The sequence below is a fragment of the Cyrtonyx montezumae genome, unplaced genomic scaffold (assembly GCF_038088225.1).
Source record: "Cyrtonyx montezumae isolate F1298 unplaced genomic scaffold, pur_monq_1.0 scaffold_3, whole genome shotgun sequence".
NCBI classification, from domain to species: domain Eukaryota; kingdom Metazoa; phylum Chordata; class Aves; order Galliformes; family Odontophoridae; genus Cyrtonyx; species Cyrtonyx montezumae.
In genome coordinates, this window is record NW_027072034.1 from 104,137,207 (window position 1) to 104,157,404 (window position 20,198).

The following is a 20,198-nucleotide window of genomic DNA, read 5'->3' on the forward strand; positions in this document are numbered from 1 at the left end:
AATCTCCAGTCGTACAGGGTTCATTCTTACTCCTCATTGACGAAGATAAGCTCCAGTGAAGGTTGGTCATGCTTTTCGCTGAGACCTGTAAAGAAGGAAGAGGAAGCAGTTCTTGGGGTAAGAACTGATCTGAGCCTCTGGGTCACTGAACTTGGAGGAACTATTGCAAACAAAAGCTTGTCTGAAACCGTCTCAGGTACTCTGTGACACTTACGCAGCATTTTCTTGTGTTGTATTGTCCTCAGAGAATGCCCCTTACAATTAAAAGATTATCATGCCTATGTGACTTAAGGCCTTGATGCAAGAATTTAAGTAAGGTTAGATGATGCCATTTTCCAGCCCGGAATCTGTGAATTGAAAGAAGTGGGAGATTTTTGTCTTCCCAAATTCTGGGAACATCAAAAACCCCTACAGTTCTTATCAGTCCAGAAGAAATTTTTCTGGCACCTGCGCTGAACTGGGGAGCTTGGAAAGGTAGGATCAGAAAAGGCAAGCATGGTATAGTCACAGAGCATGTGTTTGGCCAAGGCAAAGCTATCTTTCATTTTTGAAAGAAATATCACCATGCAAAAAGAAACAGAATGGACCAATATCTTTGGCAGTACAAATCAGACAGATCTAACGTGGGTAGAATTTGTATAACATATATCAATGATTCTGGTCACTGATAAATGAGAAAAGAATGGCCAACACTGGCAAATACCTATTGGCTCGTTTTCTTCATCGATGGTGCTGCCTGTAGTACTGATGACATCACGCTCCTCCTCAGCATTCACTAGTTCCTGGAGCACTGCCTCCACAATTGGCATCACCATAGCTGTGGTGGATGTGTTGGAAAGCCACATGGAGAGCACCGTGGTGCAACACATAAAGCAAAGAAGCAACCTGGAGCATAGCACAGTGAGACTCTGAGGCACTTTCACAAATACTAAAGGCTTTCCTACCTAACATTTTAATAATCACAGGGTAAGCATATTGGGTCTTTTTCTTTTTCTTTTTCTTTTTCTTTTTTTTTTTCTGGGTACTGCTCAATACAATATGTAGAATTCTGTATATATAACATGCTGCCTTGTGTTAAGAATTGTCACAAGATCATATATCGTTGAAAACTCTTTACTTCCCCACTTGAAAACCAGCATGTGACATGAGAAACACTGATTTTTCGTGCATTCAGGGATACTTTAATAATTCTTTTATATTTGCTAAACAGACAGGACAGAGAGATTAGGAACGATGAGCAGAAAATAGAAAGCAATGGAACTATAAGTCAGTGAGTAGGAGGTAGCAGAAAAATTGCTGAGAATGTTTGAAAGCATTCAAGTTCAGTTGTGGGTAAGAACGGTTGCCCCTAACTCAGCTAGGGTTTTCCTATGGATAGAGAAGGGTGAGTTATTATTTGTTCTTTCAAGTCGCTTCTATTGACCTCAGACTACCCTGAAGTCTAAAGATTCACTCACATGCCTGGCTTTGCTCCAGCCATCATGACCATTCGCAGGGCAATTCGCTTATGCAGATTCCATTTTTCTACAGAAGCTGCCACACAAATCACACCCATGAGGAGCAAAGTTGTGTTTTTGAAATATTCAGCAGCTACCTGCATTAAGAACATGGGGGAAACAATCAGTTAAAGAGCACATTAACTACCCTACATAGAGCTCATGCTGAAAAGCAAGAAATATTGTGGGTTTCCATACCCACATAAGAAGAATCTCAGGAAGCCAGGGAAACTGAAGAATTCAGAAGTCATAATGCTTTCTTTAATCTCTTTCATTTGGCATTTACAAGTAGTGGAGATCCATACCCACTTGTTTGTAGATTTCTCAGATTTGAAAAGATTGAGAAGAAATCTTACTTCTCTGCTTTAAGTTCACTCCCTGCAGTTAGTTGTACTCAATGTGGCACAAATTGAAACAGACACAAGACTCTGCTCTGAGAGCACCTTATTTATTTGTTTCATCTGCTTTTCAATTATGGAAGTAATTCATTCTCTGTCATGTTTGTATTTCTTATATCATTTTCAACTGCTGGGCAAAACGTGGCTTCTCTAGAACCCTTTGGCTTCGGAAAAAAAAAATATATTTATAGACAAACTTTCTGAATGCAATAAAGAAAGGCTGTGATATTACTGTGATGGTCTGCAGACTCTGCACCAGAACATTCCAGAGTGGAAATACACCTGCATTGTGTTAGGGGAGGAAGGCAAAATTTCGAATAAGGAGAACTTTAATCTGGAAGGGATGAGCAAAAGTCAACAACTGGATTAAGAAAATATTCAGAGACGATGCAGGAAAAACTCCAAAGCAGAATTCTTGAATGAGGGACTTGCTAAGATATGAGAAGATACTCTGTGAAGTGACTGCAAAAATAACAAGAAACAAAAAAACAATCACAAACTTTTTTTGGGTAAAAAAACTAACAGGAGAAAATAAAATTGATAAATGAGTGCTTGGAATTTAGCTGAATATTTTCTTTTACTTAAGCAAAATTCTTCACAATGTACGTCTGCAATTTTTCTTCCTAAACAGTGGTGCTTCAGTTTAAATCCGCTGTACTCAAATGTAGACTCTATCATTTTAAAACAATTAGAGCAATATTTCTTCCATTGTCCTCCATTATTCTGACACTCTTCGATAAAAATATACAAATAGCACTAACGTTATTTTGTGCATGTTGCAATAAGTGTTTAATGATACGGTTACATTTATTTAACATAATACCCACAGTGACCTTAATAGACTTGGCCAGAGCTTCTAAATATCACTTTTTTGGCTTCCCTCTACTGGTTTCTTTCTCATTAACTTTATTTTCCTGATACTTTGTTAAGAAAAAAAAATATATCTTGAACTGAATGAAAGGAATCCACCAAGCCAGCAGCACAAAGAATCTGTTGTTTTGCTTTATCCCTTTCACAGCCATTTTGGAGAAACAAGTGAATAGTAAGGTTCTTATTAATACACACATACACACACACAACCTCCAGATTCATGTTCTCAGACCCTGTGAGTTCAGTGTGGCTTAAACTGCAAGGCATGAGCCCCAGTTTCTATGACACTTCAGAACAGCAGACAGAAAATGTTGCAGCACCATCAGCTTTGCTTATTTTAATAAACTGGATTTTATTTCTGTTCCTAAACTAAATAATACATTCTCTGCAGTAATCCCAATGTCATTTAATTTGATATTACATTGAATTTGAGAGACTGCCCCTAAATTTTCTTTCTCTGATATGCTGCAGTGTTTTGATGAAAAAGCATAACTACCTTATGTTAAGAAAAAGATCCTGAAAATAATGAAAAGTATATAGGAAAATGTACCTGATTGTATTATACAGGTTTTGCAACACCAGAAGGAATAAGAGAGGTCATAAAACTCTTATTTCTTGATTCCAGCCATTTATGAGTTGACAGACAGTGTTAGAAATTCAATAACCTTATGGTTGCTGTATATTCTTTTGTGTTATCTATATTTCTAATTCTTATAAACCAAGTGTGATGCTATTTCACTCCCCAGCCCCTGCCCCCCCCCCAAAAAAAAAATATATATACATATATATCTATATGGAGAGAGGAAACAACAATTAAGAAAAAGAAGCTGCAGATGAATTCAAAGAAATTCTTGGCATACCATGAAAGAGAATATCATTCAATAAAAACACAAGTACGCAAATTCAGAATGCATCAAAGAGACTTTTTGTACATGTACTCCTTTTCCTTAGAACTAATGGCTACATGGCAGCACTAGGATTATTGTTTGCACTAGGCATCTAGCTAGTATTACATGGTAATACTTTTTAGTATATGAGGCCTCATGCCTTGTACATCATCTATAGGCACTGCAATGGGTTTCCCAGAGAAGCTGTGGATACCCCATTCCTGAAAGTGTTCAAGACCTGGTCAGAAGGGTCCATAGGCTACCTGAACTAATACCTAATTTTGTGGCTGGCAGCCATCCCAGGGGGGAGTTGGAACTGCATGATCTTTGAGATCCCTACCAACACAAGCCATTTTTTTTGGTTCTGTGATTCTGTGAAGCTTATGAATTTTCCATCACTAGCATTAAACTTTCCAGTTTATCCCATAACTGCTTTATGGAGAAGGTAAAAGGTTGAATCATGCTGCAGTATGTGTTAGGAACTACTGGTAATGCAGTAGCTGTTAGGATGGACTTCCTTTCCTGTGTCTAGCCTTCAATACAAGAAAAGTTTGGTTGGCCCAAGTTGCACATTGTGAGATGTACACTTCTTCCTTCCAGACTCAGTCTTGCTAGTCCACTGTAATTTGTTTTATTCAAATAATCGAGTGTAAAAAGATGTAATGACAAAAATGTGCATGCTGGTCTTACCTCGCTGGACTTCATGACTCCAAAAAGTGGGTATAGGAAAGCAGGAATTAAAGCTGCTGCACCAAGAGGTACCGCTTCAGAAACCCAGTATACAGCTGTCACAATCAACACGTAGGCACATGAGGCTTCCTGTATGGGGAAAGCACCATGGTTATATGTTGCTACCAGACCACTTGCTGTGGAAGCCTTTGTAAATATGCTCACAGGATTCAACAGGCTGAGGGTGCTTGGACTACAAAAATCATAGAATGACTTGGGTTGGAATGGACCATAAAGCCCATGTGGTTCCAACCTTTTGCTACAGGCAGAGCTACCAACTGCCAGATCAGGTTACTAGGACGCATCCAACCTGATCTTGAATATCACCAGGGATGGAGCAATCTCATCTTCTCTGGGCTGCCTGTGCCAGCACCTCACAACTCAATAAGGCAAACAAGGATCTCCTAAAGCACAGCTGATTTGGTATGAAATCTAGGCTACAATCTGAAAAGCCAGTACCTGAATAATATGATGCTAATGAAAGTCTTGGCACATAAACTAGGACAAAATCTTTGGCTAATCTTATTTATCAGCAAAAAAAAAAAAAATAGTTTCAGGTTTATTGATGGATTTCTCTGCTTTAAATAATCCAAGAGATACCAAACATTTCTCAATTACTCCTCAGATAGGCCCTGTGGAACTGGTACGGCTACCTGGCTTTTCTTCCAGTATTGTGCAAGCACAGGAATAAGAAGCTTCCAGAGCCATGCAAGAGCATTCACATTTGCTGTAAAATGGACAAAGCTACATGGTGGTTCTCCTGGGAAATACTCATTTGGTTTTATTTTCTTATGTAATTTTTGCAGACCTCTGGGAAAAGTCTGTAGTTCAGATGGGTTTAGGGGTCACTGGTTCATGTGGTTAATCAAGCAAATTTGCTGCTCTCCAACATCTTCAGACACAAATCCATTAGAATGTTGTGCTGAGCATTAGAATCATAGAATCATAGGATACTTAGATTTGGAAGGGACTTTTGGAGTCCTCGTGATCAACTGCTTTGGAGTCGGCACTCAGTCCTCGTGATCAACTGCTTTGGAGTCGGCACAGCCGGAGCTGCAGTGGCTGATTGAGGTACAGGGTGGGTTTTCGGGAGGTTCCAGTCTCTCGGGAACCGAGTGAGAGCAGGCAGTCCCAACGGCTGTTCTCGCGAGAGGTTAACGAAGCGTTAACGAGGCGCAGGTGTTAACGAGGTAGGTGTTAACGAGGCATAGGCGTTGCCAGGGTTTCAGCGCCCTCGCCCACACTCCTCAGCTGATTAGGGCTGAAGGGGTATATCCCTGAAGGGCTCAGGGAGGGCCGCGAAGTATCACATTCAATTCATATCTATATATATATTATTATAAACCATTATTTATTTATTTACTCTCAATTTTTTTTTCGTTTCTTTGTTTTTATTTTTTTCTGTCATAGTCTCTACAAGACAGAGGGCTTGCCTTAAGAAGGCTGTGGCGACCCAGACAGAGGGTCTGCCTAGAAGTGTGGCTACACAGGTCTCTGGTTGCAAGGAGTGTCAGAGCCTGCTACTACTAGATGAGGGTGCTAAGCAGTTCTCCTGTGCAAGGTGTGAGCAGGTGGAAGATCTGCTTAACATGGTGGTTAAATTGAAGGAGGAGGTTGAGAGACTGAGGGCCATCAGGGACTGTGAGAGGGAGATTGACTGGTGGAGTAACTCCCTAGAGTGCCAGAGAGAAAGGCGTCGGGGAGATCCCCCGCAATTGGTGGTGGACTCCCTGACCTGTCCCCGTAGGGCAGAAGGGGGATATCTGAGGGATAGGGAGGGCTGGCAGAGAGTCCCTACTCGGTGCCGTGGGCGATCTCCCCCTCTGCCTCCCCAGTGCCCCCAGATACCCCTAAGCAATAGATTTGCAGCATTGGAAGTTGAAGAGGTGATAAGGGGTGAAGTGCAGGAAGATTCCCGCAGGAGGTCACCAATGGCAAGGCAGTCACCTCCGTGCATTGAGACTGCTGCTACTAAGAAAGAAAGGAAGGTGATCGTAGTGGGTGGCTCACTTCTAAAGGGAACTGAGGGCCCCATTTGCAGACCAGACCCAAACCGCAGGGAAGTGTGCTGTCTCCCTGGGGCTCGAATCAGGGACATTACTAGAAGACTCCCGGACTTGATATGCCCCACTGACTACTACCCATTACTAGTAGTTCAGGCAGACTGCAATGAAATATCTCAGAGAAGTCTGCGAACTATGAAAAGAGATTTTAGGGGATTAGGGCGATTAGTTCAAGGGGTGGGAGCACAAGTGGTGTTTGCTTCCATACCTTCTGGGGCGGTGAAGGACACAGAATGGGCTAGGAAAACACAAGTGATGAATAACTGGCTGAGAGGTTGGTGTAGAGATAGACACTTTGGGTTTTTTGACCATGGGACAGTTTACTCGGCTCCTGGCCTGTTATCTGTTGATGGGACACACCTATCCCAAAGGGGGAAACGAATCCTAGCACAGGAGCTAGCCGGACTCATTGAGAGAGCTTTAAACTAGCTGTGACGGGGGAAGGGGATAAAACAGGGCTCTCCAGTAAAGAGCCTAAGGAGGCTGTGCTGAAAAAAGGGGTGAGGCAGATATCTCAGCTGAAGTGCATCTATACCAATGCACGCAGCATGGGCAATAAACAAGAAGAGCTTGAAGCCATTGTGAGGCAGGCTAACTATGACCTTGTAGCTATTACAGAAACATGGTGGGACCTCTCCCATGACTGGAATACTGGGATTGATGGCTACAAGCTCTTCAGAAGGGATAGACAGGGAAGAAAGGGTGGTGGCATAGCTCTCTATATCAAAGAGTGTTTTGATGTTGAAGAACTAGTGGTTGGAAATGACAAAGTAGAGTGTCTATGGATAAGGATCAGGGGGATAGTCCTTAGGAGTGACATCGTGGTGGGGGTCTGTTATAGACCACCTAGTCAGGATGAAGAAATAGATGAGATGTTCTATAAACAACTCGTAGATGTTGCACGATGGCCAGCACTCGTTCTCATGGGGGACTTCAACTTCCCTGATATATGCTGGAAATACAATACTGCGCAGAGGAAGCAGTCCTTGAGATTTCTAGAATGTGTGGATGATTGCTTCCTGACTCAGCTGGTGCAAGAGCCTACCAGGGGAGATGCCTTGCTTGACCTACTTTTCACTAACAGGGAAGGACTAGTAGGGGATGTGAAGGTTGGAGATTGTCTTGGCCAGAGTGACCATGAAATGGTGGAGTTTGCTATTCTGGGTGCCGTCAAGAGGGTGACTAGCAAAACTATTACCTTGGACTTCCGGAGGGCAGACTTTGACCTGTTCAGGACACTTGTTGCAAGGGTCCCTTGGGACTTGCTCCTGAAGGGTAAAGGGGTCCAGGAAGCCTGGATGCTCTTCAAGATGGAAATCTTAAAGGCACAGGAGCAGGCAGTCCCGGAGTCCTGTAAGTCAAGCCGGAGGAGCAAAAGACCAGTGTGGATGAACCGGGATCTTTTGTTGAGACTCCGAGAGAAAAGGAGAGTCTATGTCCTCTGGAAGATGGGTCAGGCTACTTGGGGTGACTACAGAGAACTGGCCAAGATCTGCAGGCAGAAAATTAGAAATGCTAAAGCCCAGCTTGAAATTAGGCTGGCTACTGCTGTAAAGGAGAACAGGAAACCCTTTTACAAATATATTAACAGCAGGAGAAAAACTAAGGAAAATTTCCCTCCTTTACTCAACGAGGCAGGCAATATAACCACAGATGATAAGGAAAAGGCTGAGGTTCTCAATGCCTTCTTCACATCTGTCTTTAATAGACAGGACAGTTGTCCACATGGTACTTGCCCTGACCTGGAAGTCCGGGACGGGGTGCATAATGCACCCCCTGTGATTCAAGCAGAGACGGTCAGAGATCTTCTCCTCCATCTGAACTGCCACAAGTCCATGGGGCCAGATGGGATCCACCCAAGGGTGCTGAGGGAGCTAGCAGAGGTGATTGCCGAGCCACTTTCTGCCATCTATCAGCATTCCTGGTTATCTGGAGAGGTCCCACAAGATTGGAGGCTTGCCGATGTGACTCCCATCTTCAAGAAAGGCCGTAAGGAAGACCCGGGGAACTACAGGCCTGTCAGCCTGACCTCGGTATCAGGGAAAGTTATGGAACAGATGATATTGAGGGAGATCACACGACACGTGCATGGCAATAAAGGGATCAGACCCAGCCAGCACGGGTTCACCAGGGGCAGGTCGTGCTTGTCCAACCTCATCTCCTTCTATGACTGGGTGACCAGACAGGTAGATGAGGGAAAGGCTGTTGATGTAGTCTACCTGGACTTCAGCAAGGCCTTTGACACGGTCTCCCACAGTATTCTCCTAAGGAAACTGGCAGCCCGTGGTGTGGACAGGTTCACTCTTCTCTGGGTGGAGAACTGGCTGGAGGGCCGTGCCCAGAGGGTAGTGGTTAATGGAGTTAAGTCCAGCTGGCGTCCTGTAACGAGTGGTGTCCCCCAAGGGTCAGTTTTGGGGCCCATCTTGTTTAATATCTTTATTGATGACCTAGATGAGGGAATTGAGTGTACCCTCAGTAAGTTTGCAGATGACACAAAGCTGGGAGGATGTGTCAAACTGCCTGAGGGTAGGGAGGCCCTTCAGAGGGATTTGGATAGGCTGAACAGCTGGGCTGAGCAAAATGGGATGAGGTTCAATAAGACCAAGTGCCGGGTCCTGCACTTTGGCCACAATAACCCCATGCAATGCTATAGGCTTGGGGCAGAATGGCTTGAAGAATGTAGAGAGGAAAAGGACCTGGGGGTGTTGGTTGATGCTCGGCTCAACATGAGCCGGCAGTGTGCACAGGTGGCTAAGAAGGCCAACAGCATCCTGGCCTGTATTAGAAATAGTGTAGCCAGCAGGAGCAGGGAGGTGATCATCCCCCTGTACTCAGCTCTGGTGCGGCCGCACCTCGAGTACTGTGTTCAGTTTTGGGCCCCTCACTACAAGAAGGACATTGAGGCCCTGGAGCGTGTTCAGAGAAGGGCAACAAAACTGGTGAGGGGCCTGGAGCACAAGTCTTATGAGGAGCGGCTGAGGGAGCTGGGATTGTTTAGTCTGGAGAAGAGGAGGCTCAGAGGAGACCTTATAGCACTCTACCACTTCCTGAAGGGGGGTTGTGGTGAGGAGGGGGTAGGCCTCTTCTCCCTGATAAGTAATGACAGGACGAGAGGGAATGGCCACAAGTTGCGCCAGGGAAGATTTAGATTAGACCTCAGGAAGCATTTCTTTTCTGAAAGAGTGGTCAGGCACTGGAATGGCCTGCCTAGGGAGGTGGTTGAGGCACCATCCCTAGCGCTGTTCAAGAAGCGTTTAGATGAGGTGCTTAAGGACTTAATTTAGTAGTTGGGTAGAGATAGTGATAGGAGGATGGTTGGACTAGATGATCTTATAGGTCCTTTCCAACCTTATGAACTTATGAACTTATGAACTTATGAGGGCATCTAGTTCAGCTCCTCTGCAATGAACAGGTACACCACAGCTAGATCAGGTTGCCCAGGGCCTGATCCACTGTGACACTGAAAGTCTCCAGGGACAGGGCATCCACCACATCTCTGGGCAACCTGTTCCAGTGCCTCACCATCCCCACTGTAAAAGACTTTTTCCTTATATGCAACCTGAATCTCCTCTATGTAAGCTCAAAACCATATCCCCTTTTCCTGTTGCCACAGACCCTACTAAAAAGTCTGTTCCTTTTTATCCTATAGCTCCCCTTTAGAAATTGAAAGTCCACTATCAGGTCAGCTCAGAGCCATCTCTTCTCCAGGCTGAACAGCCCCAGCTCTCAGCCTGCCCTCACAGAGGAGGTGTTCCGTATCTGGAATCATTTTTGTATCCCTCCTCTGGAAGTGCTCCAACAAGTCTACATCTCTCCTGTACTGAAAACTCTGTCTGTACACAGTACTCCAGATGAGGTCTCAGTGCAGAGCAGAGAGGCAGAATCACCTCCCTTGCCCTGCTGGCCACGCTTCATTTGATGCAGCCCATGACGTGGTTGTCTCTCTGGGGCAGTGAGGGCATATTGCTGGCTCATGACCAGCTTTCCATACACCACTATTCCTAGGTCTTTTTCAGCAGGGCTAAAGCTGTTGTAAAATGCAGTGAGATGGTATTTTTTTGATATTTTTACAGGAAAATTAGATATGCATTTATTTATATATTTAAGTAGAGCTTCTTTCTTTTTCTATGCTTAGAAACCTAGAAATATTTTCTGTTAATAATTAGAGGAACTAACTAATGGAAAAAAAAAGATTTTATTTCCCTTTTCTCAAATTTGAAGTCAAAACAGTTATTGAGACTACCCAGAAGTTATACAGAAGATACCATGTTCACACTGATTTACACTAGCCATAACTGCCCTTCATTATTTGCTGAATGTTTCCTATGGCTATATCAAATCATAATGATTCACAGGTCACAGTGGCTATGGTTTAGAAAATTCAGTCTTCATAAATGGATATTTTAGCATGTTCAAATATTGTCGTCTTATTTTTCTTTGCTGACTGTGTGATTCACAAATTAAACAGCTTTCAAGAAGATTCCTGTAGGAAACTCCTACAGGTCTTTGTGCAAATCAATAGTCATGTATGGCAGTCAGAGGTAAGACTAAACAAGGATGTGGATTCACTGGACTAAACCAATAGCTTCCATTCAAATCCATATCTCTCCTTTTTACATTGTCCCTCATGAATGAAGAATCACATTCTGCTGTTCCACTTATTTTTTTAATACAGCTTGTGGTAATAGCAGAACACAACCAAGAGAAAAGGTCAATAGATATTGCCATGTGTCATTGTTTTTACTTGCTTAAAAATTGCAGCCAAGCTTACTCAGAAACATGGGTTTAAATTAGCTGTCAAACCTTCTTCTGACACCTATTTCAGAAAAGTATAACATTAAATAGTTTGAATTCAAGTAACTAGAGCCTGAAAATTAACCAAAAAAATGAGATATCAAGAAATATAATTTTCTTGAGTCAGATAAAGTCCAATGATTTTAGAGACTGTTGAGAGTATTTGGAACACTACTGGACATGTGGACAAGTGTTTCTGAAGTGTTTCTTTTTGAGGAGAAAAGTACGTTTGAAATTCTGCACCACACAGAAACATATTTTTCTTCTTATTATACGAGAGTATTTTATGTTTTAAGGTAGACAAAACAGGTTTCACTAGTCCTCTCTGATCACGTATCACATTAAAGATTTTACTGCATTTGTAGCTTCATTGTTAGCAAGATCAAAAACTATAAGGTAGGCTAGAGAGGACTGGATTATAATGGATATGATAAGGGAGACTTTTTACATGAAATATTCATGGAATATAGCTAACACATTTTACAAAATGGAATGGCTGTAATGTTTCAAGCTCTGAATTCAGTCTGTAGCAGCTTGAAATGACCGACCACTCAATAATAAAAGCAATCAAAGATTTTTGAATTAAAATGGTAATCATTTAAGAAAACGAGATGGTGAGGATTAGAGACTTTTAGTAATCTCTATTACAAAGACAAAACAGTTTTAGGTGCAAATCATGGTACTGATTGATGGGCTCATAAACATTAGCCAACTTGTGCTTAGACATTTTTAACTGCAGTCAACTTCATGGTTGCTATTCCACAGAGAGCGAAGGATTGGGATCTTTTTGTGACCAAGTGACTATTTAACATATTTTTTAACTAATTTCTGCTAACCAGCTGATTCATCATATGGGATCTATGATGTCCAGCAGTATTGCAGGCAAAAATTCAGCACTATTTTTGTTGTAAAATGGAACACATATAAAAAACTAGACGTACATTTTGACAAAATTCTTAATAAACATTTTATATTAACCTGGTCCCACACTATTTTCTCCTTCCAAAAACAAATTTCTCTAGAATTTCTTTAAGCATAGACAATTATTCTATATTGTCTGTATGTGTGTAGCAATAGGTAATAGTGGAAATGAAATAGGATACAGGGAAGTCACATCTCTATAAAAAATTAACTGGGACAGGCACTGAATCTTTGTGTTAGTGATTTCCTACAATTGTTATTTATTCTCTCAGTGCTCTAAACCAGCTCTTTTGAAAGATGAACTAAATTGATCTCTTCTATTGAATTGAATTCTATTTATATATTCATTTAGTGGTTACCAGAGCTACTAAGTACTGTAATGAAATAATGGCTATGCAACTTACTTATTTTTCCACTCTTTTCATTTCTTTTGCACAGGTGCAAATGAATGTTAAACATACCTAGGAAGGGAATGAAGCAGGGAATAGGAAAATATAATGCAGTGAGCCTTTATGTGATGGCTGGGGTGGCTACTTTCAGTCTGCATCTTGCAGGCAAAGAAAAGAATGACACAGCTGAAACTTCCATGGTATGGATAATGCACAAAACTTTTGTAGCTAAACCATCTGAGGATCACAAAATAATTATTAACGATAAACTCTGGATTCAAGATTTGCCCATATAAGGATTTTCAATGCATGTCTTGCATGTAGGCATGTTGTTAAGCTATGCAATGAAGTGATAGTTCAGCCATTGGTCTGTTACCTTTTTGCTGACAGGGCCACAGTATAATTTCCTTCCTTCAGAGGGTGTACAGAAAAATAAAGCTAAATGAAAATATGCCATCCCTAACTGTTCAGAGCATGTTCTGTGCAACAGGGTTCATTCCACTGATGTAGCATGCCAAAATGTCAGCATCACCTGATGCTTCAGGTTTCACAGCTTACACCATCTTGCTGGCTTTTGAGGAACCATTTATGGTCCTTGACTGAGCTTATTACAGCCATAGTAATTGAGGCCTCAGAATACCATGCCCAGTACTGACTCTATTCATGTAGTATGCTTAATGGTATCATCAGTGGCTTGATGAAAAAGGTATGGATAAGGACGAAAAACTATGGTAAAAATAGTCACCATTAACAACAAAGGAGATTAAGACAGTGAAAAAGTATCACTGTCTGGGAAGCAGACTATTTTTTTTTTCTGCATTTGTCACAGTCTGAAAAGTATTTCTGAGTGTCTGAAACCTGTTGTAAAAGTCAGAGTTACCATTTTGGGGAAGAATTCAAACAAATTTCCTCAAGTTTAATAGAAAGAGTAATAGAAAAAAAGCTGTGGACATTATTCCTGTAAACCTTATCTACAAAGAGTTCTGAGTCCTCACGCTCTTTTTGATGTCCTTTGAGACCACATTTACAATGCTACCTCAACATTTCCAGAGTTGTGCTGTCACCAAAGAAACTGCATGCAGATTCCCTGCAGAAATGCAAACATAATCCACCCAGTAATTCTGCTCTCTGTAAGACTGAAAACTGCTTTAATTGTTAGATAAGTGAAAATATAAGAAAATCAGCAGGAAGCAAATTTAATCTTCAGATTTAAGAAGTAGTCTTAGTCAGTGTGTTGTAACAGAGTAAATACTAGCATAAAGCACCTGAATAGTATCCTGTCAAATGAGTTTATTAGCTATAGATGTTTTCTTAATGGCATTGTAAATATTTGTCCAGCTCTGGATTAGATTAACAGCTATGCTTTTAACAACTGCAGTGATTCATTCATACACAAAATGAATGTAAAATATCATCTGATGACTTTTTGTGTTACTTTGCAGTAAAGAAACACTATGAGGTGCAGAATAACATTGCAGTGGAACACATGCAGTATAATAGCAGTTCTTGTTCTAAAACTCATACCATACCATTACAAATCCCTTGGTAATTAGAGCATTTCCTTCCTCTGAGTCTGGCAGTGGGCAAACACAGGTAACATGTTTCAGTGCTGTGAATCTTGTGCTGCCTAGCAGAGAGTCTCAGGGGATACAGAGCATGCTGCAGTTTCAGTGCCATACAGGCATGTCACAGAAAATCTGTTCTTTATGTTGCTCATTCAGTGGCACTGGGAGAGTTGAAACCCTTTTAAAAACAGATTTCTGTAAAAAGGTGGGTCTTACTGTTCTCTGAAGAAAGCACAATTTTTTGTCATTCATTCTCACTCAAGTCGCAAGAGATGGAAAACCACTATAAGAGTGCAGCCATTTTCAAAGCAGAGGAACTCATTCAAACTGTAAAATACAATTCACTGGTGTAGAAACATTATCTTTCTGTGAATCCTGTTTTCTTTCCAAACAAAAACCTAGAGTTTTTTTTAATTCTTTGAATTGTTATTTGATAAAAGTAGTAGCATTCATAAACCCTCTAGTGCTAGAAAGAATTATTAATCTTTAACAGGGTAAAAGAAGGAATGGAAATTGCTGCACCATTCAGCCTGATTTATGTCTAACACTGTGGAAACCACTGCTGCAGAATTTTTAAGACATTGCAAATGTTTACAAGTTAAACATCACCATTTCTATATGGTAGATGTACACTGTTATTTTATTCTTGACCACAGAATATGCAGAGATATGCATTTAGAGAAGTTAACCAGGGATATTCCTTCCCATTGCCTTGTCTGTGTATTAATATTATTTCCTCCTTTGAGTTGTTGTGGATGCTTCTGAGCTATCATTAGCCAATGCCAGAACTGCAATATGTTGGTAGTGGTACCTACACTTGCTTTATTGTAGCAGATGTCGTATGTTGTCCTGCTGAGATCCCAGTTCACTTGAACAGCTAGCTGTTCTACACACACCAAATAGAAAGTTTTTCTATGCATATTTGTTATTATAAATTAAAGACACTCTAAGTACTCATTTTAAACACCTTTGCTTCATGCACACACTTGTAGAAAAAGTAGAGATGCAATATATCTTTCTTAAAATAAGTCTTCACCTAGTTCTTCGTTCTGCTTGTGACATTGTTCATAGTAGCTCTGATTGTTACTGTGATGACTGCTCAACAATTTTCACTCCTCCAAATCTGAGCCCTTGATATTTTTAAGAGCAATGTTTAATTTTTTAGATCCTTGAGTCTCTTTTTGGCCACTATAGACTTATCCAGCAAGAGTGCCTGCTGTACTCAGAGGCTCTGTAAAAAAAGAAAATGAAAATGTACTTACGCTGCAGGGGTACAAAAGTGGTAGAGGAAGCAGCAGAAGTGGAATGAGAACAACGAGCAAGAGGTTTCTGGAACGGAGGATCTCCTTCACCATTGCCATGCCCTATAGTTTCCAATTATTTTCTTTTCCTTGGATTTCTTCCTGGGTTTGTCAGATTGTCCAGTTTCCACTCCACGTTCTCCTTCGCCTTTGCCCAGATTTCGCAGAAAAGACTCTCTGCCTCGTTTCACAGCCACCTCAGATAGCTTCCTTAACTTGCTTATTCTTCAGGCTGTTGTTTTGAAAAGAAACCCTAATGATTTTTCTCTTCAAAAGGCATTCAGTTCTTGTAGGGCTCACCAGCACATCCAAATGACTTTCACACCATAACACGATGTTTGCAAGTTGAATCATAGTGAACATTTGACATTTTCTCTTTTTAATTCAGAGTCACAGTTATGACTGCGTTCCATCCTTATCCCCATGATTCAAAAGGCTTTTTCCTTCCATCATCTGATTTTCAGCAAAGTAATTCCTGTTTTCATAAGCTGGGTGGGATATCTTCTGGGGTGCTGCTTTTTTTTTTCCTGTTAGCTAGTCTGGATGTCTCAAAGGTAGGTTTCTTTTCTACTGGAGAATTATTAATACTAAAAACTGATGATTCACTGCAGAGAATTAAAACTTGTAGGAATTCTTTATTAAAAAAAAAAAAAAAAGAAGAAAGAAAGAAAGAAAGAAAATAAACCAACTAGAGCTCCTTATATTCCATTCTGTTCAGATTTTGTCTCTCTGTAGTTTTGGCTTCCCCTTTGAATCTACCTTTAGCCTACTTTTGCCCTGAGCTTGGAATTCAGAGTGCAGTAATTCCAATACAGATTATACTTGGTCTCAAGAAAAAAAAAAGAAAAAAGAAAAAAAAAGCATAACTCAAAACATTTTAAACTTCTTATTTTTTTATTTATTTTCCCTCAACTCTTATTCACCAACGAGGACTGTGGGAGGCTGTAATTGCTCAACGCATTATCTAAAACCCAGTCAGAACATTTGAGAAAATCAGCAGCCTTCTCTGTCTGACATGCACATGAATGTACAAAGAGATAGTTTTTCAGTTGACAGTTTATTGTTGTTTCAGTGTCCCCATGCTGATTAATACATATTCTTTTATAAAGAGTAACATTTGCCTTTCATGTTTCTTCCATTCTGACCCAATAAGGCCATTTATTCATAAGGCATGAGCTAATCTCTGCACTGTATCATGTCCCATTAGTGACAGTAAGAACTAGGCTCAAATTACAAATTTTTAATCTTTCTACTCTGATCTTCAACTGGAAGAGCATTTCTAAAGTCCTTCTGCTACTAACAGTCTTTGTGGAACAGAAATTTTAAGAGTTAATCATGCCACACACCTTATGTTTCCCATGCTCCCAAACCTATCCAGCTTGCTGAATATTTCCTCTTGCCCTACTAGTCAAGTGGAAGCTACACAGACTGAGCTGGTGTGTCTCTGTGACACTGATGAGAGTTCCTTGAGAGTTGGGAAAGGCAAACCTTTGCCAGAGAAGACTTTGCCTCACCTGATGAGTCTGGTGTGCAGCACTAATTTTTCCTGATATTCATAACTGTTTCCAAGACTGTGTAATATTTCTATGCCTTGAAAATGCCATCAAACATCAGTACCTTGAGAGCCTTGAGTTAAGTTTAGCAATTAAATCTGAAGGCAAAAATCTAATTAATGTGAAAATTGCAAATAGAACAATCCAGCCAGGGAATTTATATCTATTTCAGCAGTTGTTTCAAAAAACAAGAAATAAGAATCAAAAATCCAAATACAAACACCCTAAAAGGATGTCAAAAATATTCCAGAAGTCCAAAAAAAAAAAAAATTAGATGAACAAAACTATGTTTGATTTCACTTTGTCATAATCTACAAGATAAAAGGGTGAACAAAAGACTCTTCTTTTAGAGGCAATGAAATGACCCTGCCCCACAGGAGAGAGACCATCTACAAGCGTGACTCATTCTGAAGAAATGAAAGGCAAGTGGAGCTGGGGATAGGTAGCATCTTCTCTACCTCTTTCTCCTTTAGGAACAGGCAACCTACTCCTGAATGCAGTACTGAGGGAGGGAAGCTGCCCTTAACCCTGAATGCTGCCCAGAAGCAGAGTGCTCCTTCTCATTTGAACTCTGGATAAAGAAGACACCCTTGTCCTTGTCCTCATTTATTACTCCCTCTTACCCATTAAAAGAAATGTGCTATGCCTCCTTCTCTCCTGTACCACTGACCCAACTGAGTTTCACAGATTTAGATAACCAGTTTTTCTTGCTGCCAGTCTCTTAATTGCAAACCTTTTACTGAAATCAATACAATGGAAATACGATTAGTTTTAAATAGAATATTTTATTATTATGGTCATTGTTTTCTCTCTAATAAATTGGGCAATCCAAGCACACCCCTGAGAAATAAATCTCTTTTCCTGCAGTAATGAAAGGGTTGAAAAAAACTCATAAAGACTTTATTTTGTGCTGCAGAGGTAAAGGTTTCAACTACCAACCTGTAAATTATTTATGCTATCAGGAATGACTGTGTACTCAAAACTGTCTGCATTTCATTTCTGGAGGACCTGTGATACACACTGATGGTTACAGCCTGACTGCCAGACCATTCTGTTGCAGGGTGGCTGGGAAATATTTCTCTGGAGGATGACTGCAAGTAATTAAGATTTGCTGAGATGCTCTTTCCTGTTATCTTTGCAGATTTGGAATCACTGTCTGTAAAGGATTTATGAATGGCCCCAGCTCCTGGCTCTACAAGGAAGTGGTGCTTTAGGGAGCCAAGAAGCGGCCAAGCTGTAAAGGTAGAAAAGTGCTTCCTCTCTTTCTAAAGCATGAAGAGGAAAGAAAGCACAAACATCAAGAATGTTTATGCTGGTGGCTTTGAAAGGTATGTGAGCTGTAATGCAAGGCTTCTTTGAGGGCACCGGTTTGTGTGTACAAGTACAGAAGATGGAGGTATCCATGACTCATAGCTTTGTAGCTAAGGTTTTCAGCTTCCTTTGATGTATGCCAGTCAGATGTTGAAGAAGTCCAACAAAAGCCTTCAGGTACAAAACTGAATCTACACATATGTGTATATACCTGCAACAGTACGCTCATGTGTGCTCATAGTGAAACTGCTAGGGAGAAACAGGGTTGATTCTGACTTCCATATGTCCTTTGTCCAGCTGTTCTTGCCATTTCCAACCTGTTCCTAAGGCTTCTGTGAGTCCATGTTCCCACAAGTGACTGCCAAACCCAGTGTGCTCTGACTGATTGCAGTATTTTGTTGTTTTTTTTTCCTGCAGCCAGGTGGCTTTGGATGGGCTTTTTCTTCTCCAGCCCATGGAGATTAAGGGACAAAGATTTTATAGTTCCATTTGCCCAGATTATAGAATCATAGAATCACCTAACACTCTGTGTTGGAAGGATCCTTAAAGCCCATCCAGATCCAACACTCCTGCTGTGGTTATGGACACCTTCCACTAGAACAGGCCACCCAGGGCCCCATACAACCTGGCTTGAACATCTCCAGTGGTGGGGTACCCATAGCTGATGTGTAGAAGCACATCACAGCTGTAATGTAATTAAGTATGCCTCAGAAATGTGTTTGGTATCCTCAATCATCATTTACAGCCTCAGCTTTTTTGATTTGGACCCATCTCATTAAGAAATTATGGAAATAGAGAGAGTGCTGATATAAAAGGATGAGATATGCTCATCTCTTTCTTACACTGTGGAAACAGAAACAACTCAAATAACAGTAGAGAAATAGCATCTATATAACTTGTGGACAAAGTTTGAAGGGTTTGGATCTTTCATTGCTTGCACTTTGTGTCACAAGATGGATTTCCTTTCTTCGTCCATTAAAGCCATACACAAACAATGTTTTCTATAAACAAGTACTGCTTCTCCTCTGCTCTCAAATTCATGATCCCCACCACAAGACTGAAGAACAACCTTTTCTTCCAGAAACTTGGATGTAATAATTTTCTGAGTGAATAATACAGGATTCCTCCATGCACTCACATGCATCACATACACAGACACACACAGGTGAGCAGTATAACTCACAATCAGAAATGAGCCACACTGATGAATTCAGCACCATGTATGTTTTAATCCACCTTCTTCCCCTTCCTCAGAGAGATTCTGAAGCACTGGTTTAGATGATCTACGTTCAAGTGATAGAATCAGGAAAAAACTGTCGGCATTAAATTAGATAGAGCTTTTGTTTTGCCTTTTACTCCACAGAGGATAAATTCACGTTCAACTCAAAAATAAAGGAGCAGAAGCGAAGTCATGTGCAAATAATGAAAGACATTGCAGACTGTTTGGAAGTGTGGTTCTGGAGACTGGGGAATATGTTCACAGGCATTGTTTGCTGCTGGTAATCACAATGCCCTTTGTCTTCTGCAAATGTTATTGTGATTAAAAACTGGCTCAGCCAAATGAAGTGAGTCAGACAGTGCTTATTTACAGGCTTATTTGGAAGGCATATATTTGCCATAATTTCTGGAGGCTGACAGTTATGAAACCTCTTCCTTTTACAGAGGGTATTTTCATCTCTTTAGTATCCTTTTACTGGGCAGCAGAACTATGAAGTTATTTCCCCAGCGAGGAAAGCAGCATTCTCCAGCACATGCACACTGGTATGTGAGCACAAACATTGTATACTTATGTATTGTTTGTAAGAAACACACAGATGAAATAAGGACATATCTGTCTGGGATATACACCCGACTTCCTCATTTTCCTTTTACAGAAAATGCCTCAAAGCCACCACAAAATGAAAGAAAACTAAACTGGGGA

At 40.9% G+C, this 20,198-nt stretch overlaps 1 protein-coding gene across 1 annotated transcript in view; it reads right to left on the reverse strand.

The window, feature by feature from the left end:
- SLC13A4 (solute carrier family 13 member 4) overlaps positions 1-15,651 on the reverse strand; it is a 33,296-nt gene extending 17,645 nt beyond the window's left edge. The window contains exons 1-5 of the mRNA XM_065742653.1: positions 15,375-15,651; positions 4,342-4,470; positions 1,458-1,594; positions 704-885; positions 31-85 (exon numbers count right to left, since the gene is read on the reverse strand). Of these exons, the coding sequence (XP_065598725.1) occupies positions 31-85; positions 704-885; positions 1,458-1,594; positions 4,342-4,470; positions 15,375-15,473 (602 nt within the window). The 5' untranslated portion in view covers positions 15,474-15,651. The remainder of the gene's footprint in view (positions 1-30; positions 86-703; positions 886-1,457; positions 1,595-4,341; positions 4,471-15,374) is intronic.
- Positions 15,652-20,198: the final 4,547 nt, after the last annotated feature.